Below are 23,701 nucleotides of genomic sequence, written 5' to 3' on the forward strand. Positions count from 1 at the left end.
CTGCCACTTCCCCTGCTTGCGCTTGGTCTGACAGACAAAAATTTTTTTTTTTTTCAAGATTTTTTTATTTATTTGACAGAGACACAGCGAGAGAGGGAACACAAGCAGGGGGAGTGGGAGAGGGAGAAGCAGGATCCCCACGGAGCAGGGAGCCAAATGCGGGGCTCGATCCCAGGACCCCGGGACCATGACCTGAGCTGAAGGCAGACACTCAACGACTGAGCCACCCAGGCACCCTGACAAATAAAATCTTAAAAAAAAAAAAGACTGATAAACTAGAAGTGAGTGTTATGTGTGAAACATATTCATAATCTTGTGTTGCAGCAACTAGGTTACGTGGAAAGACGCCCACAGGTAGAGCAAATTGGCACTTGATCACAACTGCTTTAGTGTCTAAGACCTAGGCAGTGCCATATGGCAAGATGGACCTCAACTGTCAACATCATTTAAACTGCACACACTGTCCCTGCATAAATGGCCCTCTGTAAGGATGACCTGGGGTATTTTCTCATTATGCAGATCAGCAGTCCAGACTACTGGCCACTGAAAAAATAAAGTACCACGTGGCAATACTTGGTCTGGGAAATAGATGCTCTTCCCCATGGGAAAGACCACAGAAGGTGTCCAAAGGGGCACCAGAATGTCTCTTAAGTATGGATAAGCTAATGGATGGACATCCCTACCCAGAAAGCAACCCCCTTTGGTTTTAAAAAATGCACTGGGTTGTGGTTTTATTTAAAGGATGATCATTTGTCATGCCTCAGCCTTTAGTCTTTGGCCAGGGTGCAAAATAGGACTAATTCCAGGTCCTTGCTGTATGAAATTTAAATGCATTACCCTTGACAAGCACATACCTAAGTATTATGAAGGCAGAAGAGATTTTTCAATGTGATAAGCAGTATAAACAGTTTCTTAATTATTTTCTCAGTTGTGGACATTCATCTGAGTTCTCTATTTAACTCTGGTATTATACAATATAGGTCTGATAGAGCAGTGGAAGAGGAAGGAGAGTTTGAAAGAATACTTGTTTGTAATCAGGAGACTTTAGACATTGAACAGGAAAAGACTGTGCTCCTCAGGCCCCCTCTTACCTGTCCTGGGCATAGTGGTATTGTGCCATGTTTTTCTCATGCAGAGAAGTAAGCTTCATGTCAGGACCCAGGAGGACAAAGCTAATGAGGATTATGCTCGTGTCCAGAGTGTTTCTTTTCCTAGTGAAGAACCTCCACCTCTGCTGTTTCCGCCGATGACCCTAAACAGAGACCCCACAGTCACTACTGCTTGCCTTAAAGATTAGCCAGGTCTTTCCCTAATGAAGTATTTTAACACTGGCAAAACACTAAGCTGGGGATCTGTCAAATCTAACTTGGACACAATGGGTTATGGTCTTGGTTCTGTACGATAGTCACTCAGCTGCTGCTTATAGAAAAGCTGGCTTTCTCTAATACAACTTGCATTGGATATACTCATTATTTCATTCTTGTTGCTTAAATTTAAAAAGGTTATCAAATTACTTATCAAGCCTGAAAATAAGATATGTTGTCCTAAGATACAGATTCTTTTATTTAAAAGAAAAAAAAATTTTTTTTAAGATAGATTCTGTTTTGGTGCCATTACCTGTACTTTTGAGTACTTGCTCTGTTCATCATATTTTCAATTCTTGCTGTTACCTTATGTAGGGATAATACAACTGTACAAAAAAAGTAATATTCTTTTTACAGCCTTAATTCCTTAACTCTTGAAAACTGGAAGAGGTACTTGGTGGAAAGCCAGTCAGCCTTTAGCTGAATTCAGGCTCTGGAAAGGACCAAAGTCATAGCCATAATTCTTGTAATAGCTCATTGTGGAGCTCCCCTGATGACACGGGAAATCTTGAGAATTTCTTACATCTGACGCTTTCAATTCACCTGTACAAAGGCACAGTAACAGACTAGTAGGTAATAGATGACTTGTGAGATGAGAGACCAAGCAAAGTCCTTCTTTGATGCCTGAAGGGAAGTTAAAGTGTCCAGTCTCAGCGAGGGGAAGAACGCACCTGAGAACAACAAAGAACACCTAGAGTCAAGAGTCTTCAAAGCTTGTGCCCTCTTCCTTTCAAGTTCTGTCTTTGAAATCAGTGCAACTGTTCCTGGATTATCTCTCTCTTTTTTTAGATTTTATTTATTTGAGCGAGAGAGCATGTGTGGGGGAAAGGGCAGAGGGAGAGGGAGAGAATCCCAAACAGACTGTGCTGAACATGGAGCCTGATGTAGGGCACAGTCTCACAACCCTGAGATCATGACCTGAGCCAAAAGCAAGAGCCAGTCACTTAACCGACTGAGCCACCCAGCTGCCCCACGTGGATTATCTATTTCAACTGTTCCGGAATCTCTACACTTCACTTGGTATTTCCTCTAGAGCTCTCATGGATATTAACTGAGATCACACATGCATAACTATTGGAGAAATGCACTGTTTGCACTAGTCAGTAGAGGGGAAGGATATACTTGCGATCCTACCTCGAGGGTACTGTCTGTGACTTCAGAGCTGTTAACAGGTGTTGCCCTTGCCAAGCGAGAACAGGTGCAGAGATGCACCGACTAGTTGTACTCTTGCCATATGATGTTTGGTAGAGAACTGATGACTGCAATGTAAAGTGTGGGGAGAATGGAATTTAAAGCTCTTTAAAATTAGTATGACGAAAGTGCTCTGAGCCATTTCAAATTTAGTTACTTTTTAAAAGTAACTGAAGTAATATCCCATGAATACTAATAGTATCCTGGGGATACTCAGACATTTATATAAGAGTAGACTAAAAAGGCTCAGATTCTACCTAGAAGGACAGTGAGTTGTTTATAAAATCATGAAAGGTCTTGTGAATATAAACTTTCATAAAGCCCCAAAATATTAGAATTAAGATGTGTCCCTTATAGTAGAAAGTACATTTAAGAATAAAAGGAATTCCTACTTCACATTTTTAGCTCTTAAGACTGGGACTTTCCCATGTTTACTTCAGCCCTCTTTGTTTTTTTGTTTTGTTTTTCGGTAGTTACTAACAATAAAAAACCCTATGAAGACCCACAGGAAGCCTTCATGCTTCATTTAGAAGTGTAGAAGTCTACTCAAAGTATACAACTCCTGATCAGAAGTAACACCTGGTGGTAAATGGAAGGATACTAGTGGGCAAATTCTGGGGAAGAGAAGACAAAGGAAGTTTGATTAGGAAAGACTTCCTGTTAAAGGTAGGAGAATTGAATATACGAGCTTCCCTCTAATCTCATAAAATGCCACTCTAATGATAGTGACAGGATAAAAAAACAACCCAAAGAAAAAGGAGGGTAGATGACAGCAACAAACTACTGGAAGCTGGAAAACAGAAGAATGACACGGACAGCAGATTCAAGAAAGCTAAAGGCAAAGTCAGCTGTATAGAAAACGCAGAAGCAAACCCAGAAAGGCTGGAAAATTGCCGGCATTAGGTACTTCTGAATGTAAGGTCGGATGAAACTGAAAATATAACTGATTGCAAGTGTGAACATAAACAATTAGATCCCAGATTGCCTCCCTCACCATTCACAACTAAGTATTTGCTATTCATCCTGCCTTCCACCACACTAAAACTAAAGGTTTATTACCTATTGTTGAACTAGAGAGAATCTGAAGTCAGGAGCACCAGGTCTATTTGCAAGTAGTGGTCTACTAGGAAAGAATTCCGAGAAAGCTTTTTATTTTTATTTTGAGAGAGAAGAGAGAAACAGAGTGCTCACATGAGCAGGGGAGGGGCAGAGGGAGGAGGAGAGAGGAGAGAATCCTAAGCAGGCTCCCAGCTCAGTGCATAGCCCAACTCAGGGCTCTATCTTAGACCCTGAGACCATGACCTGAGCTGAAATCAAGAGTCAGACACTTAACCGACTGAGCCACCCAGGCGCCCCTAAGAACAAGTTTTTATACTGCATGGTGAGATGCCTCCCAGCCCCTTTTCTCAACAGGCTCTGAGAGGTCTAAAAGGCAGACATCCTCAAAGCAGGAGTTTGGAGGGTCCCTCATTGTGAAAACTGTCCGAAAGACATTGATAACAGTCGACAAGCTCTTTCCATGAACAAAGAGCTTCTAACTAGTATTTATTTGCTTTTTACTGTCTCTGTCTTCAATATGAAAAGACAGCCACATACTGAACCTCAACACTAAAACTGGAGACCAAATAAAAAAAAAAAATAAAAGAAGTTCAGAGGCATTAGAGAAAGTGAAAGAGCAGGAGGAAAAAAAAAAAAAGCCTGTAACATTCTCAGACAGTTAAAAGAGGATACCGTGTCCATAAAAGAACAGGATACTATGAAAAAAATATTGTGAGGACAAACACAATTCTTGAAAATTAAATTATCAAGATGAATACTTCAAATTTCAAACCACTTATTGAATTTGTCTCCCAGAAACTAGAAGAAAAAGATGGAAAAGCAAAAATAAGAAAAATCAAAGGATCAGTCCAGGCATCCCAGTGTCAAAATGTCAGGAATACCAGAAAAAGAGAACAGAGAAAATGGAGAAGAAATTAATAGAAATCTGTGAGAAAATTTCTCAGAACCTAAGGACACATTTCCAGGTTAAAGGACTCACTATGAGGAGAGAGAAAGTTCTAAAAACTTTTGGGAGTTGGGGCATCATCATCTTTTTTTTGACAAAGAGAGCACAAGTAGGCAGAGCGGCAGGCAGAGGGAGAAGGAGAAGCAGGCTTCCCAATGAGCAGGGAGCCCGATGGGGCTCAGTCCCAGGACCGCAAGATCGTGAGCCGAGCCAAAAGCAGACACTTAACCAACTGAGCCACCCAGGCGCCCCCCCCATCATACTTCTTAACAACAACATGAGAAGCTAGAAGGCAATGGAGCTATACTTTTCAAAATTCTGTAAAAACAACGGTATCCAGAATAATTAGCAATCAAGTATGATGGCAGGTAAGAACATTTTTGGACCTTGAAGGCTTAAAAAAATTTACTTCTTCTGCACCCTTGTAGTAATTTCCTGGGGGATATGCTCCAGCCAAATGAGAAAGTAAACCCAGAGAGGAAAACATGGGATTCAGGAGAAAGAAGATCCAACAGAGGAGAGATGTCAGGATAATCCCCAGGATGATAGGGAGAATCCAGGATGAGCGTTGTACAGCAGACCCAAAGAATAACCAATCTGAATTGTACCAAAAGGATGGAGGGCCCCAGAGAGGGCCTTTTATCTTTTAAAAGATAAAATAATAGGTTGCTTGATACTTTTTGAACAGAATGAGATTTTTACTTCTAGGAGGAGTTTGCAAACCAATGCAAAACCAAGCAAATGAAATAAAGGTAATTATAAACTCTAAGGAAAATGTTGTAGAAAAAAAGAAATTGTAATACATTACATGGCTCATCTTTGAGAAATCATTTAGATAATCACAATAATGGAAATAAATATTAAACTAACCATAAATTATTACTATATTGGGAGAACAAGGTAAGAGAAAAGTGTGTGTGTGTTATGTGTGGGTTTAAGAAAGTTAAATACTCATCATCATAGGAAGAAATAGATAATATCTAAAACTGAAAATTCATGAAATAAGTAATAACCATGTTAATTTTTAAATTTCAAAGAACCCATTAAAAAAGCTGGAGGTAACTGTCTCTAGGGAAGGGGAGTGAGGTGGGGAGGAAGAGAGGACTGCTAGTTTTTGCCTTGAACTACTTAACTTTTTAAATTATATTTAATACTTTAATTAAAATATTCTTTTAATGGTATAAAATAAAGAAACTGAGCCTTCTCCAGAAATACCCAGGTCAGAGAGAGAAGACAGAAGAGACCTTCGTACCCACATTGTTGGACTCCAAAATCAGGGTCACTACACAGAACAGGTTCATATTAGCACTGAACACCACAAATTCCACAAAGAGGCTTTTGGTACAATGGTCAAGCCAGTGGCTCTGTTCAAGATGCTGCAGAACTCTAGGAAAACAGAAGGACAGGGTCAGCTACTTTCTCCATTCAATCCTGCAAAGGAGAAAAATGCCCTGGCATTTCCAGTATCACATACCAGTTGCAAAGCTACATTTCCAAATATTGTTTGCCTAAGAAGTATTATTACTAATGCCCAAACTTTCACTAGTGTTAGTTAACACAAATATAAATTTAGAAGACTATAAAGATGAAAGTTCATAATAGCATTCACATCAGGGTTATATGTTCAAGAAAACGTATTTGGCGTTTAACATCTAGGGTAGAATTATTTTATGTCAGCTATCTCTATTACTCTACTTCTACTTCTTTTTTTTTTTTTTTAAAGATTTTATTTATTTATTTGATGGGGCGCCTGGGTGGCTCAGTTGGTTAAGCGACTGCCTTTGGCTCAGGTCATGATCCTGGAGTCCTGGGATCGAGTCCCGCATCGGGCTCCCTGCTCGGCAGGGAGTCTGCTTCTCCCTCTCACCTTCCTCCCTCTCATGTGCTCTCTCTCATTCTCTCTCTCAAATAAATAAATAAAGTCTTTAAAAAAAAAAAGATTTTATTTATTTATTTGAGAGAGACAATGAGAGAGAGAGAGCGAGCATGAGAGGGGGGAGGGTCAGAGGGAAAAGCAGACTCCCTGCCAAGCAGGGAGCCCGATGAGGAACTCGATCCTGTGACTCCAGGATCATGACCTGAGCTGAAGGCAGTCGCTTAACCAACTGAGCCACCCAGGCGCCCTCTACTTTTACTTCTAAATGTTAAATGCCACTCTTTATTTATTTTTTAAGATTTTATTTATTTGATAGAGCATGAGAAAGCACAAGCAGGGGGAGCTGCAGAGGGAGAGGGAGAAGACGACTCCCCATGTTTTTGAGTAAATTCTTGCTATAAATTTAAATGAAGAGATAATTTAAGCCTTTTCATATACAATGATTAAAATTCTTATCACATACACATACAAAAACACTCTAAACTCTCTGGAAATTTGACTATGAATTTTGGACTGATTATGGTTCATGAAGGGCAATGCATCCTCTTAAATTTGAAGATACAGTTTGTCTAAACTAGAGATACCTGAGTTGAAACTGCTAGGTGTTTTCCCAGACGAGGAAAAAAAAAAAAAATGAGTTTTGGCAAATTGCCAAACCAAAAACATACCTGTGGTTTGAGGTTGAACAAGGAATTTTTAAACTAAAAGATACATTTCCTTAAAAGTCTAAGAAGTGTCACAGACAAGGGCGAGTAGCATTATGGCAGGTGTAACTGTCCTAAGAAGGGACACACCCTGGTTCTCTTGTCCAGGGCTCAGGCTTGCTCACCTGATTGCAGTACGCGAGCTTCTTCCAAGTCTCACAACATACCCTCCTCCTGAGTAAGTGGCAAATTCCCCTTGGATAGGATAGCCACCCAGCATCTCTTGATTCTGATAATGCCAAATGCTGTCTGATTTTGTGATGTTTGTATCAGAGGGGCCCCAGTTTACTCCATAGTTCTCTGTATCCTCCTGATCTTGGGGAGATGGCTTTGCTTGTTCTTGGGGAGACACTCCAGTTGGAAGGAATAGGGCACTGGGAATGCGAATCTGACGAAGCAGAACATTGCCCAAAAGAAAGGAGTTCCCATCAGTAATAAACCCTAACAAAAAGAGTACAAGAAACCGTTTTTATAAATGCTTCATTAAGTTAGTAACAAAATGCACATTTTCACCACTATTTTAAAAAATATATTTGGAATTTCTAGCTAATGCAACCAGGTAAGAAAAAGAAATAAGAGGCATAAAAATAAGGAAGTGAAATGATTGTAATTTCTAAATGATACATAGATGATCTAGATAAATCATGAGAATCAACTGAAAGGCATCAGCAATGTGGTGAAATAGGAGGTGCCCTGCTTGCATCTCCTCTCGGCAACAGTAATTTGGCAGCCATCCACAGACTAAAGTGCCTCTGTGGGAGCCTTGGGATCAAGGGGATTGTGAAACCCCGGTGGAGTCCAAGACTGACAAAGGCCATTCTGAGACGGCAGGTCCATGCCCAGATGGCTGACTCACCAACTGTGGTCCTGACAACAGACCCAGAAATAGTTCTGTCCCCCTGTGGACTTGGCTACAGCACCTTTTGGTCTTGGTCCTGCCAGCAGCACCATAAAGCAAGGGACCCAGGAGTCACTTCTGCCTGTGTCTCAGATAACAGGCCTGCAGACCTTAGTTCTGAGTGCTAGTCCCTCTCAGCCACAGTCCAAAAGTCCCTGGAGGCAAGCTCACCAAACTCTGTCTGTAGATCCTGAAATAGCCCTTAACTGGACTCCAGCTCCTCTTGGTTATGTAAATGAGCAGACCAGCTAGTCCAGAGACTTGTCAGTGCTCCTGGAGACAAGCCTACCAACCCTGTCTGACTTCAGATCCTGAAACTTCTAACTTGGCTCCAGGCCATCCCAGCCATGGTCAGGGAGCAGTCCTGGTTGGGGACACACTTATCCATCCCTCCAGAACCAGGTCTGTAGACACTGGTCCTGGCTGTGGATCCTGAAGAGCCTGGAGACTCAGTTCTAGTCCTTCTCAGCCACAGTCTAGGGCTCATCCTACCTGCCCAGGGACCTACCCAGTGACCCAGCAGGAGCCCTCTCAGAAATCTGGTGGGAGCCACACTCATTCTTGCAGCTGGTAATAGGCCTGCTCTACTCCAACCCTCGTCCCAATGCCAGCCCCACTGAACAAGGTTCTGCAGTCAATCCTGTCCACCCAGAGACCAGACCAGATCCACAGCCATCTGAGCCCCTGGTAACAGGCCTACAAATTGTGGACCCCATTGTGGACGTAACAACTGCCACATGACCTGGCTGCATCCCAGATCAATTTAGATTCTGGAGGTAATCTCATGAGCCTGGGGAACTGACAGGAGAAGGTTTTTACTTGCCAAAACCAGTCTGTAAAGACTGGAAAGGGTGTTTGCTCCTTCAAATGCAAAAAACACCAATGAAAGACTATATGGATCACAAAGAATCAAACATGACACCATCAAAGGAAACTAATCAAGTTCCACTAAATGACTCCAAAGATATGGAGCTCTGGGGACTGCCTCAGAATTCAAAATAATCTTTTTTTTTTTTTTTTAAAGATTTTATTTATTTATTTGAGACAGAGAGAATGAGAGACAGAGAGCATGAGAGGGAGGAGGGTCAGAGGGAGAAGCAGACTCCCCGCCGAGCAGGGAGCCCGATGCAGGACTCGATCCAGGGACTCCAGGATCATGACCTGAGCCGAAGGCAGTCACTTAACCAACTGAGCCACCCAGGCGCCCTCAAAATAATCTTCTTAAAGAAACGCAGTGAAATGCATGAGAACACAAATAAATGAAATCAGGGAGACAATGCAGGAACAAAATGGTAATTTTAATAAATAAAAACCATAAACAACTGAACAGAAAATCTGGAGCTGAATAATTCAATGATAGAACTGAAAAATTCAATACAAAGCTTCAACAGTAGACTTGATCATGCAGAAGAAAGAACCAGTGAAGTTGAGGATAGGTCATTTGAAATTAGCCAGTTCAAGGAACAATGACAAAGAGTGAAGAAAGCCTATATCGATTCTGGACACTGTCAAAAGAACAAATATACCTATCAGGGGAGTCCCAGAGGAGGAGGAGAGAGAAAGAGGCAGAAAGCTTATTTAAATAAACAACAGTTGAAAACTTCCCAAATTTTGTAAAGATATAAACATCTAGGTACATGAAGCTCAAAGGATCCCAAGTCAGATCAACCCAAAGAAGAGTACTCTGAGATACATTACTGTTTATCAAATTGTTAAAAGTCAAAGTCAGAGGATTCTGAGAAAAACAAGAAAAAAACAAAACAAAACAACTTTACACACACAGAGAAAACCTCCCAGGCTATCAGATTTCTCAGCAGAAATCTTGCAGGCCAGAGGGAGTAGAATGATATATTCAGAGTGCTGAAAGAAAAAAAAAAAAAACCCAACCCAAACTACTATAACCAACAAAACTGTCCTTCAGAAGTGAAGGAGAGATAAAAAACATTCCCAGACAAACAAAAGATTAGGGAGTTCATCACCACCAGATCTGTCTTACAAGAGATGCTAGAGGGAATTCTTATAGCTGAAAGGAAAGGATGCTATGTAACAACATGAAAATATAAAAGTCACTGGTAAAGATAAATAGTCTAATTCAGAATTTGGTAATACTGTAATGGTGTGTAAGTCACTTTTATCTTTAGTATAAAAGTTAAAGACAAGAGTGTTAAAAATTACCACTACAATAATATGTTAATGGATGACAGCATAAAAAGAAAGGCATCAATTACATAAAGCACAGGGAAAGGAGAAGTGTAGAGTTTTGTTTTTTAATGTACAGGCAGCACAATCTTGTTTATTTTTATTTTTTTTTAAGTAATCTCTATGCCCAATGTGCTTGAACTCACAACCCTGAGATCAAGAGTTGCATACTACTGACTGAGCCAATCAGGCACCTCAAAGTGCAGAGTTTTTGTATGTGATTAACAGTAAGCTGTTTTCAGCTTAAAACAGACTGTTGTAAGATATTTTACATAAGCCTTATGAGAACACTAATGCAAAATCTTTAATAAATGCAAAAAAGATGAAGGGAAGAGAATTAAAGCATACCACTACAAAAAGTAAATCACAAAAAAAGGTAGCAAGAGAATAAAAGAGGAACAAAGGAACTGCAAAACAATCAGAAAATAAAGTGCCAAAAGTAAGTTCTTATCAATAATTAAATGTCAACAGATTAAATTCTTCAATAAAAAGACAGAATGACTGAATGGTAAAAATACAAGATCCAATAATATACTGCCTATAAGAGACCCACTTTAATTTTAAGTACACACACAGGCTGAAACTGAAGGCATGGGAAAAAAATATTCCATGCAAATGGCAACCAAGAAAGAGCAGAAGTAGCTCTAACTTTTAACAGATAAAATAGAATTTCAGCTAAACTCAGTCACAACAGACAAGGAAGGTCATTTGTGGTAAAGTGATACAGGGCTCACTTCATAAAGAGGACAAGACAATTGTAAGTATATATGCACTCAACACTGGAACATCTAAATATGTAAAGTAAATGTTACCTCATCGAAGAAATAGATAGCAATACAGTAATAGTAGGGGACTTCAATACCCTACTTTCAACAATGGATAGATTGTCTAGACAAAATCAATAAGGAAATGGCAGACTTGTTAACACTATGGGCCAGATGGACCTAAAAGATATATACAGAACACTCCATTCAACCAGAATACACATTCTTCTCAAGCGCACATGGAACATTCTCCAGGATAGGTCCTACGTTGGGCCACAAAGCAAGTCTTAAATTTAAGGAGACTGAAACCATATATATCAGGTATCTTTTCTGACCACAATGGTGTTAAATTAGAAATCAGTAACAGGACACAAATTGGAAAATTCACAAACACATGGAAATTCAACAACACACTTCTGAACAATCAATGGGTTTAATTAGGAAATTAAAAAGTACCTCTTGAGACAAACAAAAATGGAAGTAAAACGTCATATCAAACTTATGGGATGCAGCAAAAGCAGTTTAAAGAGGGAATTTTATAGCAATAAACACCTATTTTATGAAAAAAGATCTCAAATAAACAAGCTAACTTTGGTCTTCAAGGAACTAGTAAAAGAAGAACAAACTAAGCCCAAAGTTAGCAGAGGGAAGGAAATAATAAATATCAGAGCAGAAATAAATGAAATAAAGACTAAATAGAAAATACAAAAATAAAAATGTTTTGAAAGATAAACAAAACCGATACACCTTTAGACTAAACCAAGAAAAAGAGGACTCAAATAAAATTACTAATTAAAGGGTAGACATTAACACTGGTAACACAAAAACAAAGGATTATAAGAGACTACCATGAACAATTGTACACCAACAAACTAGACAACTTAGAAGAAATGGATAAATTCCTAGAAACACACAACTTATTAAGTCTAAATAATGACAAAATAGAAAATCTGAACAGACTAATAACAAGTATGGAGACTGTAATAAAAAACTTCCCAACAAAGATAAGACCAGGACCAGATAGCTTCATGGGTGAATTCTACCAAACGTTTAAAGAAGAATTAATATCCATCCTCAAACTCTTCCAAAAAATTAAAAAGGAGGAAACTGTTCAAAATTCATTTTATGAGGCCAACATTATCCTCATACCAAAACATACAAGAAAAGAAAATCACAGGCCAATATCCCTGATGAGCACAAATGCAAAAATCCTCAACAAAATGCTAACACATGAAGTTCAAAAGTATGTTTAAAAAGATCATACGCTGTAACCAAGTGGGATTTATCCCTGAGTTGCAAGGATGATTCAACATACACAATTCAATAAACATGATACACCACATTAGCAGAATGAAGGATTAAATTATATGATGATCTCAAAAGATACACAAAGAATATCTGACAAAATTCAACATCCTTCCATGATAAAAACTGTCAACAAATTAGGCACAGAAGGAATGCTCCTTAACATAATAAAGACCATGTATGTCAAGCTAACATCATAATTGTGAGAAGCTTAAAATCTTTTCCTCTAAGATCAGGAATAAGACAAGGGTACCTACTCTGGCCACTTCTATTCAACATACTATTGGAAATCATAGCCAAAGAAATTAGATAAGAAAAAGAAGTAAAAGGAATCCAAATCAGAAAGGAGAAACTAAATTGTCTGTTTACAGATAACATGATCTTATATACAGAAAACCCTATAGACCACCAAAACAAACAAAAAAAAAGACAAACCCGTGAGAACCAATAAATGAGTTTAGTAAAGTTGCAGGATATAAAATCAGTACACAAAAATCAGCTGCATTTTGTTACAATGACAATGAACTACCAATGAAAAATAAAGAAAATAATCTCGTTTACAAGAGCATCAAAAAGAATAAAATACTTAGGAGTAGATTTAACTGAGAAAGTGAAAGATCTGTAGAATGAAAACTGTAAGACACTGATGAAAGAAATGAAGACATGAATAACTGGAAATATCCCATGTTTATGGGTTGAAAGAATATTGTTAAAATGTCCATACCATCCAAAGTCATCTACAAATTCAGGGCAATCCCCATCAAAATTCAATGGCATTTTTTTTCCCCCACAGAAATAGAAGAACAATCCTAAAATTTGTATGAACCCCACCCAATACGCCAAATGGACGAAGTAATCTTGAGAAAGAAAAAGATGGAGGCATCACACTTCCTAATGTCAAACTATACTATGAAAGCTACAGTAATCAAAACTGTATGGTATTGGCATAAAAACAGATACACAGAATGGTGGAACTAAATACAGAGCCCAGAATTAACTCATGCATATACGGCCAACTAATCTATGACAAGGGTCCCAAGTAGATACAATAGGGAAAGACAGTCTCTTCAACAAATGGTGCTGGAAAAATTGGATACCTGTATGCAAAAGAATGAAACTGGACCCTTTCCTTATGTGACATACGACCATCAATTCCAGATGGATTACCAACTTAACTATAAGACCTGAAACTTTAAAACTCCTAGAAGAAAACAGGAGCAAAGCTCCTTGACATTGGTCTTGGCAGCCCTTTGGAGAGGACATCAAAAGCAAAAATTAACCAAATGAGACTACAACCACTAAAAACTTTCTGCACAGTGAAGGAAACCAACAAATCAAAAAGGCAAACTATTAAATGGGAGAAAATATTTGCAAATCATGCATCTAATAAGGGGTCAATATCCAAAATACATAAGGAACTCACAAAACTGAATACCACACAAATGAACCCAAATAACCGATTTAAAAACGGGCAAAGGACCTGAATATACATTTTTTTAAAGACGAAAAATGGCCAACAGTATATGTAAAAATCACTAACCATTAGGGAAAAGCAAATCAAAACCACAACGAGGTATCACCTCACACCATTCTCTGGGATCATGACCTGAGCCGAAGGCAGATGCTTAAAGAGTGAGCCATCCAGGCGCCCCAAGGGTCTGCAATTTTAAGTATGATGGGAATCTATCGGGAGGTTTTGAACAGGGGAAGAATACAGATTTATGTTTGAAAACAATAGTACAGGGAGGATGGAATGAAGAAGGCAAAAGCAGAGGCAAGGTTTGCCCAAATGAGAGGTGGAAAATGGTGCCTTCCTCTAGTTTTGACTTGCATTTTCTCATGAAGGCACTTGCAAAGCCTTTCATCTATTCCATAGCTCGGGTATTGTTTGAAAACACCGGTTTTCACTGGGCTTTGGGGGATGTGGGTAGACTCAGACATTGCTCATGGGAGTGTTAAATGGTATAATAAGGAGAAGACTGGAAATACCTTTTAAAGATTTTATTTATTTATTTGAGAGTGAGAATGAGAGACAGAGAGCACGAGAGGGAGGAGGGTCAGAGGGAGAAGCAGACTCCCCGCCGAGCAGGGAGCCCGATGCGGGACTTGATCCCGGACTCCAGGATCATGACCTGAGCCGAAGGCAGTCGCTTAACCAACTGAGCCACCCAGGCGCCCCTGGAAATACCTTTTAAAATTAAGAATGTATACACACTTTAGCACATTCAAGATATTCATCTTGCAGATATATCTGCATGCTCTCTCTCTCTAAAATAAATAAATAAATCTTGAAAAAAAAAAAAATAGGGGCACCTGGGTGGCTCAGTTGGTTAAGCATCTGCCTTCAGCTCAGGTCTTGATCCCAGGGTCCTGGGATCGAGTCCCGCATCGGGCTCCCTGCTCACCGGGGAGTCTGCTTCTCCCTTTCCCTCTGCCCCTCCCCCTGCTCATGCTCTCTCTCAAATAAATAAAATCTATAGAAAAAAAAAAAGAAAAACATAAAATTTTGAAAACAAAGATTTGGTAATAGTTGAAGAGATAAACCATGTTAGGGTCAATTTTTACTGCTTTTCACCTCAGGTCTACTTAATTCTATTTCTTTATCTGTATCTATAGATTGCTGTTGTTCTTCCTTAGCATGTCCGGTAACTCACGGATGCTTTGTGTTTCTAGCAGATTAGCCAGAGCCCCAACTGCCCCCGTTAATAATAATAGTGAACACTTACCCAGTGTATACTATGGGTCAGACATTGTTTTAAGATCCACTGAGTTTTTAATCTTCACATCAATCTTATAGGGCAGGTCCCAAGATTATCCTCATCATATAGATGGGGAAACAGAGGCACAACAGGTTGTAATTTACCCAAGAACACACTGCTAATAGGTAGAGCACCAGGATCTGAACCAGGCCAGTCTGGCTTCCGAGTCTGTGCTTTTCAACACTGTACTGTAGACCCAAGGAGACGGAGAGGAGGACGAAGCCCATGGTGATGGCACTGGGTACCCATGGCTCGATTCACTTTTTCTTCAGTCAGTACTTTATTCAGCACAGAGTTACAGACTGCAAAGAGAATGTGTGCTGAACCTAGAACCGTCACCATCCAACACTGAACTAGAAAGAATCAACACGCAGGGCACCTGGGTGGCTCAGCCTGACCCTTGATTTCAGTTCATGTCATGATCTCAGGTTGGGAGATCAAGCCCCTCAGCTGAGCCCTTGTTTGGGCTCCGTGCTCAACGTGGAGTCTGCTGGAGATTTACTCTCCTTCTCCCTCTGCCCTTCCCCCCACTGGTACACACACTCTCTAAATAAGTTAATAAATATCTTAAAAAAAAAAAAAAAAGAACCAACACGCAATGCATAGGAGTTGCCATCTGTAAAAGCTCTCCTAAATGCACCAAAACACCTTTACTGAGATGAGCATGTCTTTTAGGTTTCTTTCCCCAGGAACCTAGGAGATGTTCTAAATCCCAAAAGGAAGCCACCAATCCTGAGATAAATGAATGCAACAACTTTCAGAATACAGCTTACTTACGATCTAAAGTTACAACAAAGTGTTGGTAACTGGTAGAAAATACTGACCAAGAAGCATCCAAGAAGCTGGGGCCCAGAACTGTGTCCGTATCTCTGTAACCCCATAAAGGTTAGGAAGGTGCGATTGGTCCACGGGTAGAAATGCTTCAGAAGTCTGATCTCTGAGAAACAGTGGGAGAAACTCTTCTGGATAGCCTGATGGAGGTAAAACCTATTCGAGTTCTGTGCTGAGTAGACTGTCGTCATCAACAAGATAAGGAAGAGGATTTGTACGAGGATAGAAGATGAAAAAAAATTAGTTGAGTGGTTAGCTTATGAATTCTCTACACCCTCTCCTTCATGACATATTTAAAAGGTGAAGGCAATTCCATACGGTTCAACCAAACAGCTGTAAACAGACGAGCCAATGTATTTGGCATGCAGTGGTACCCACAAACATTGTTATATTCCTTCCCAGAATTATTCTGCCGCTAATCAGAAAGTTTACTTGAAATAAGGTACACAAAACCCCACATGAAAATTGCCGTATTTTAGTTCTTATAAATGCACCCCGCCCCCAACCTTTCTCTCTCTATGGACTATGTCCACAAGAAAGGGAAGGCCAATAAACACAGAATTGGTCTTCTTTGGCCCAGGAAATCCGATAACCCAAACACTGTATGTGCTGACCCAGTTCTCCTGCACTGAGAGGGTTGCCATTTAGAAAACATATTAATTTTTCCTCCAGCCTGAGAAGCGTACAGAGCACGCTCTGTTATTATGCTCTGTGCGCAGAGGAAGGGACTGATTCAAGCACACGCGGACATCTCATGACTCCTGAGTTCAGGTGTCTTCCCATTTACCACACTGCCTTGGAGTCCATATTTTTTTCAAGGTGAGTATTTTAAGATAGCTTTTCATTGTCCTATATTCTCACTTTCTTTTCACTCCCCCTCTGCTGGGAAATGTGCTGCAGGATGGACACATTGCTGTTTGCTCTCCATACCCAAAATATCTCCTGTCAGCTTGAAAAGCTTCTTCTCTTTCAAGGTTCTTTCTGGGCGCTTAATTGGACTGTTGATAGTTGGAGCTACATACACGGGGTTGTTCTTATCTCTTGAACCAGGTACTGGTGGACATTTTGCTGTCAAAAATTCAAATGTAGGCCAAAAAATAGTTATATTTCACTAAGCAGTTATTCATTAACAGCTGCTGAAACTCTACTGTGAACACCTCCTATTAAATGCCAAAAAAAAAAAAAGAATAAACCCACCTATGTGGGACTTCTCAAAAAGGACTTAAAGGGCGCCTGGGTGGCTCAGTTGGTTAAGCGACTGCCTTCGGCTCAGGTCATGATCCTGGAGTCCCGGGATCGAGTCCCGCATCGGGCTTCCTGCTTGGCAGGGAGTCTGCTTCGTCCTCAGACCCTATCCCCTCTCAGGTGTTCTCTCTCTCTCAAATAAATAAAATCTTTAAAAAAAAAAAAAAAGACTTAAAAATTCCAATCCACTGGGGACTTATACTTTTTTTTTTTTTTTTTTTAAGATTTACTTATTTGAGAAAGAGAGTGTGTGTGTGTGTGCACACGGCGTGGGGGGACGGGCAGAGGAAGAGACAGAGAAAGAATCTTAACCAGGCTCTGCCCTGAGCGTGGAGCCCACTGAAGGGGGGCTGGATCCCAAGATCCTGAGATCACACATGACCTGAGCCAAAACCAAGAGTAGGGACACTCAAATGACGGCACCACCCAGGCACCCTGGGGACTGATACTGCTATAAAATATAATAAAAATTGATTGCTAGAAAAACGAAGTAAAACAAGAGCATGTAAAATCCAAATCCCATCTTGAGAATTAGATACAATCTGTCTAAAATTGGTCCAATTGCTATAAAACTTTCTAAATGTTTGCTCTCAGTTTCTGCATTTATCTTGGACTAGAAACGAACAGTTCTAGTCAGGGACCCACACGTTGGGAGTACTGTTCTACAGCGGTGTTTCTCAAATTTCAATGTGCAAAGGAATCACCTGGGAATTTTGTTCAAATGCAGATTGTGGGGTGAGGCCTAAGACTGCTCATTTCTGAAAATTCCAGATATCAGTGCTGCTCATCTACAGACCACACTGTGAGACGTAGCCAGAGACACGCAAACCAAGATGGAGAGAGAGAAAGAATTAGAATAGGACATAAAACTCGCCAGCATGTACGTGCCTAGTGCTTGGGGAATCACCAAAGAGAAAATAAATCTCCTGAGGAAGTCAGAGAAGGTGTCACAGAGTGAAACCTGACATTTGTTTTGAAGGATGACTCAGATACAATTCTTCAGATGGACACAGACAAGAAAAAAAAAAGTCCTTGCTTTAAAAAAAAAAAAAGCCTTTTAGGCAGAGGGAACAGCTACTCAAGAGCATGGAAAACTGTTTGAAATTAGATTAATTTTTAAAGATCTTGTAAGGAATGGGTTGCCTACCCCATAGTAATGTCTCTACCACTCAGTTTAAGAAATGGGTGGCTCAGTCGTTAAGCGTCTGCCTTCGGCTCAGGTCATGATCCCAGGGTCCTGGGATCGAGCCCCGCAGTGGGCTCCCTGCTCCTCGGGAAGCCTGCTTCTCCCTCTCCCACTCCCCCTGCTTGTGTTCCCTCTCTCACCTTGTCTCTCTCTGTCAAATAAATAAAATCTTAAAAAAAAAAAAAAAGAAAGAAAGAAGTGATTGCATTGGGCTCCCCGCTGGCTCAGTCAGAAGAGCATGTGACTCTTGATCTTGGGGCCATGAGTTTGAACCCCATGTTGGGTGTAGAGATTATTTAAAATAAGTAAAAATTAGGGGCACCTGGGTGGCTCAGTTGGTTAAGCATCTGACTCTTGATTTCAGCTCAGGTCATATTCTCAGGGTTGTGAGATGGAGCCCTACATTGGGCTTACCACTGGGTGTGGAGCCTGCCTAAGATTCTCTCTCTCCCTCTCCCTCTCCCTCTGCCTCTCTCCATGGCTCGTGCTCTTTCTGTAAAATAAATAAATAAATTGATTTCCACTTAGAGTCTGTTCATCTGTGATGGTATCCTTTTCTTCAGAGAGCTAATCTAATCCTGAATTTATCATTCCCATGCACTTCTTCATTAAAAAAATACACACACACATATGTGTGTATTTATATATACATATGCTATTTCCCATGATTAAAGTATTAATTTTTTTGATTACCACTGTGTTTGTGTGGTTCATCTACGTGATAGGTACAGCTCCAGTCAGTTATTTAGAGGGTAGTGTCCCTCAGGCTTGGTGACTGTGAAGACTAAGAATTTAGGATTACTCTGACATTTTAAGAGAGGAGGGATATTCTTTATTGAAATGAGAAAACATAGGGGCGCCTGGGTGGCGCAGTGGGTTAAGCGCCTAACTCTTGGTTTCGGCTCAGGTCGTGATCTCAGGGTCGTGAGATCGAGCCCCATGCCGTGCTCTGCGCTTAGTGCAGAGTCTGCTTTGGATTTGCTCTCTCTCTCCATCTGCCCCTCCAGCTCTCTCTCTCAAATAAATAAATCTTTTTTAAAAAATGAGAGAATACAGTGAAGAAGTGGGTTTGCGGGGCAGGCCACCCCGATTGGGGCATGTTTGATTTGACCCCATCTATCCAGATACAGACGGTGAGTGGTCGCAAACAGCCTCTGGGGCCCGGGAGCGAGAAAGACTCGGGAGGAGATCTAGGACACGGACGAGAGGTGAGGCACTGAGGCAGCACGAGGGGGTGTTGGGAAGAACGCACGAGTGCTGGTGATGTACTGGTTGGCCTTGGGCAGCCGAGAAGGGGCAGCCAGCTAACCAGACAAGGTCCCTGCGTGCATAAATGCGAGGTGGTGATGTAGCTAGGGGTCCGCTACTCCGGCATCTGCTCTTTGCAAAATCAGATGTTGGTACTTAGAACTACTTGAATTACCCAAGAGTGCCAAGATCCTCCTTGTTTGTTGTTCCTTCTCTCTGGTAAGCCACGGCATCCGGTTCAGCATCAGGGAGCCGAACAGCGTGAGGAAGATCGCCTAGACGGGAAGATCACAGGGGAAACTAAGCAGCAGGTATCACAGGACCCAAGGTGATGCCCTTACGTAAAGCTGAAGGTATGATTAACACGCTTCCATTATTTGCCCCTCTACTATCATGGAAAACTGAGAATTAGGGAGTTCCATGATTGTTTTTGCATAATCGTAGGGACCTGGTTAATATAATGTTAATATTTGTATTTTGGCCTGTGGTCCTCAAGCTGCTTGTCTAGGAAAGCTTCAGCTATTGAATGATTTGTGATGATCTACCGACGTCACTTAAGAATAACCTGTCTTGGATGGCCTCCGAAGAGCTGGGCTGGAGAAGCTACACTTTTTAAAAGTCTCAAGGATTAAGTCTCTGTTTTTCCTAAAATCTTAGAACTGAGTAAGACCTTAAGTATTGGTTACATGTGCAACAAGTTTCCCCCCGTCCTTTAATTTCCACAGAGGGGAAGAAAGTGCTCCAATCCTCACGAGAATAAAGGACAAGGGTGCTATTTCCAGCCTGCTGCCGCACACCCCTTTTCGGAGATAGCAATTCTGGGTGTCTGCTCTGGAGACCTAAGGTCGCCCTCTGGTGGACAGTCCCTGGACCAGACTTGGGGGAAAAAGCCGCAAATCTGGTTGGCCGCGGTGGAACCAAATTCAACACTGTAGCGATACCAGTAACTTCCATCTCTTCTCTTCCTCTTTTTATATTTTTTCCCCAACACTCCCCTGCAACTTTTTTTTTTAAACTGAAGTGATACACGTTTATTATAAAAATTTGGAAAAAAAGAATTAGAGATTTTAAGAAAACTTTAAAATTTGGAATATATCCTTTAATCACTTTGTCTTAATATATCCAGACTAGCTTTCCACATCACTACAGTATTTTAAAGATTTTTAATGGTTGCTTGGCATTCCATTATATGGATATGGCTGTCTCATAAATTAAGCAGTGTCCTATTTTTGGATATTTACATTGTTGTCTTTTTTTTTTTTTTTAATAAAGTACTCTGAGTTTTCTAAGGATAGGTTCTTAGAAGTGAAGCTTATTTACTAAAGGGATGCAAAAACTGAAGATGAAGATGCCGCTTTTATTTATTTTAAATAATTTATTAAAATTTTATTTATTTAGTGGCGCCTGGATGGCTCAGTTGGTTAAGCGTCTGCCTTTGGCTCAGGTCATGATCCCAGGGTTCCTGGGATTGAGCCCAGCATCGGGCTCCCTGCTCAGCGGAGAACCTGCTTCTCCCTCTCCCTCTGTCTGCCGCTCTGCCTACTTGTGCTCTCTCTGTTAAATAACTAAAATAAATATTTTAAATAACTAAATAAAAATCTTAAATATTTTTTTATTTATTTAAGTAATCTATACACGCCACATGGGGCTCAAACTCACAACCTTGAGATCAAGAGTTGCAGTCTCCACTGACTAACCAACCCAGCCAGGCACCCCTGTTGCATTTACATCTTTGTTGGCCAATTGCCTCTTCTGATTTTTTTTTTGGGGGGGGTAAAATGTCACAGGAGTTTATGGCTGAGAGACAAGGAGATAACACAGCTATACATTTTGCTGTCTGTACCTCATCGGGGTAACAGGGGGCCGATCATCCACACACTTTGAAAGAAGTGACACGATCGGCCACTGATGATGATGCACGGCTGTTACTGGGGTAGCGATCTGTGGACTGCAGAGTTAGCAGCAAGCAGTTAGAACTTCATGTGATCGCTCGCAGGTAGAAGACCATGGTAAATGATACTTGAACTGTGTTGCTGGGACCCTGGTGTTATTTAACTAAACCATGTGACTAAAATTCATGTACGCTGAAAGGGCACAGAGGAGGACTGCCTGTAGGCAAGCATGTGTCACCTAAAAACCAGGATGTTCTCCTATCATTATCACAGTTAAGGAAAGTTTCAATAATTTCCTTGTATAATATCCTATCCATACTAAACATGTCTTCTTTCACTGAAGGATCTACAACACTCCATCTTTCTTTTTTTTTTTTTTTAAAGATTTTTATTTATTTATTTGACAGAGAGAGAGATAGCGAGAGCAGGAACACAAGCAGGGGGAGTGGGAGAGGGAGAAGCAGGCTTCCTGCCAAGCAGGGAGCCCGACGTGGGACTCGATCCCAGGACCCTGGGATCATGACCTGAGCCGAAGGCAGGCGCTTAACAACTGAGCCACTCAGTCGTTGCACTCCTCCATCCTTAATTTTTTTCATGATACTGACTTTTCAGAGAAGCTGTTAGTCAGAATGATACTACTCCAAGTGTGATCCACGGACCAGCTGCTTCGGTATCCCCTGGGAAATTGTCACGAATGCAGACTCGTAGGCCCCATTCTAGAACTATCCTCTGTTTCAGCATGTCTTTTAAAATTGACTGTGCCTGGAACTACTTGAGGCCTCTCAATATAAATTCAGGATTTCTTTGCAACAGTGGATTGTTTAATTATCACCAATCCTATTACCTGTATGCCAAGTACCCTGGATCTCCTAAGTCTCTTCTTTTTCATGTTTTGCATTATTTTGGTTTATTTGATTTTCCTGATCATTAATTTTAGTCTCATTAGGGACATCTCCTTCAACTCAACTACTGAATTTTAAAATTTGGTAAATGACATTTTTCATTTCCTGAAGCCCTTTGGGTGTTTGGTACAACTGAATATCCTGATAGAGATCTCGTTATTTTTTTGGTCTGTCTCTGCCAGCAGTTTTTTTTTTTTTAAGATTAAAAAAAAATTTTTTTTTAAAGATTTTTATTTAATTTTTGACAGAAAGAGACACAGAAAGAGGAATACAAGCAGGGGGAGTGGGAGAGGGAGAAGCAGGCTTCCCTCAGAGCAGGGAGCCCGATGAGGGGCTCGATCCCAGGATCCTGGGATCATGACTGAGCTGAAGGCAGATGCTTAACGACTGAGCCACCAAGTGCCCCAAGATTTTAAAAAATTTAGTAAAAAAACTTAAGTTCAACGTGGGGTCGAACTTACAATCCTGAGAGTACGAGTCGCATGCTCCACTAAGCCAGCCAGGTGCCCATCCTCGAGCAGTTTATCGTTAAGCTCTACCTACTCCTTGTTCTCCCCGGGGATGGGTGGGTCTCCAATGGGACTATACACCAGAATCACCTGGGAAATTTTAAATGAGTTGGGCCTTGGAACCCATCTCCAGAGATTACTGTTTAATTGGTCTGGAGTGAGGCCTGGATGTCAAAAGTTTCAAGAGCTCCCCAGGTTTGCTTGTGGGAGCTCGGCCCATCCTTGAGGTTCTTAAAGCAGAAGCAATCCTGTCAGCAAAATCCAGAATATTTTCAAAACTCTACTGGACAAAATTCGGTTTCTTCAACAAATGCCCTGTGATAAATACCAAGAATGGAGAGTGAAGGGAAGGGAGGGGGCGTCTGCAGACTTAGTATAAAAAGCACTCAAGAGACAGACCAACTAATGGCAACACATGAACCTTACTTGAATCTTGATTTCAACAAAGTAACCGTAAAATAAACATTTACGAGACAACTAGGAAAACTGGAACAATGACTTTAAAAAAAGTGATAAAATACACATAACAAAAAAGTTACCATCTTAACCTTTTCATAGCATGAGGTACATTCATATTGTGTAAATATTAAGACATTAGTGTGATAATGGTTTTTATATTTGTGTTTTCAAAAAAAGTGCTTATCTTTTAGAAATACATATACTAAAATATTTAGGGATAAAATGATGTAAAGTGAGACTTTTTTTTCCCCCCAAAATAGATGAAACAAGACTGGCTTGTTTTGGTAATAAAGTAATTGTTGAAGCTGGCTAACAGAAGGGTAGAGTTCATTAGACTATTCTCCACACATTTCTGTGGGCTTGG

At 40.6% G+C, this 23,701-nt stretch overlaps 1 protein-coding gene across 1 annotated transcript in view; it reads right to left on the minus strand.

Moving 5' to 3' along the window:
* The window catches only part of PKD1L3 (polycystin 1 like 3, transient receptor potential channel interacting), a 64,170-nt gene that overhangs the window by 3,594 nt on the left and 36,875 nt on the right, over positions 1-23,701 (minus strand). The window contains 7 exon segments of the mRNA XM_035024515.1: positions 1,092-1,252; positions 1,908-2,035; positions 5,813-5,946; positions 7,266-7,581; positions 15,856-16,121; positions 16,835-16,964; positions 19,751-19,850. Coding sequence (XP_034880406.1) covers positions 1,092-1,252; positions 1,908-2,035; positions 5,813-5,946; positions 7,266-7,581; positions 15,856-16,121; positions 16,835-16,964; positions 19,751-19,850 — 1,235 coding nt within the window.

This window comes from Mirounga leonina, unplaced genomic scaffold, assembly GCF_011800145.1.
Source record: "Mirounga leonina isolate KUSES-001 unplaced genomic scaffold, KU_Mleo_1.0 Mir_180, whole genome shotgun sequence".
Lineage (NCBI taxonomy): Eukaryota > Metazoa > Chordata > Mammalia > Carnivora > Phocidae > Mirounga > Mirounga leonina.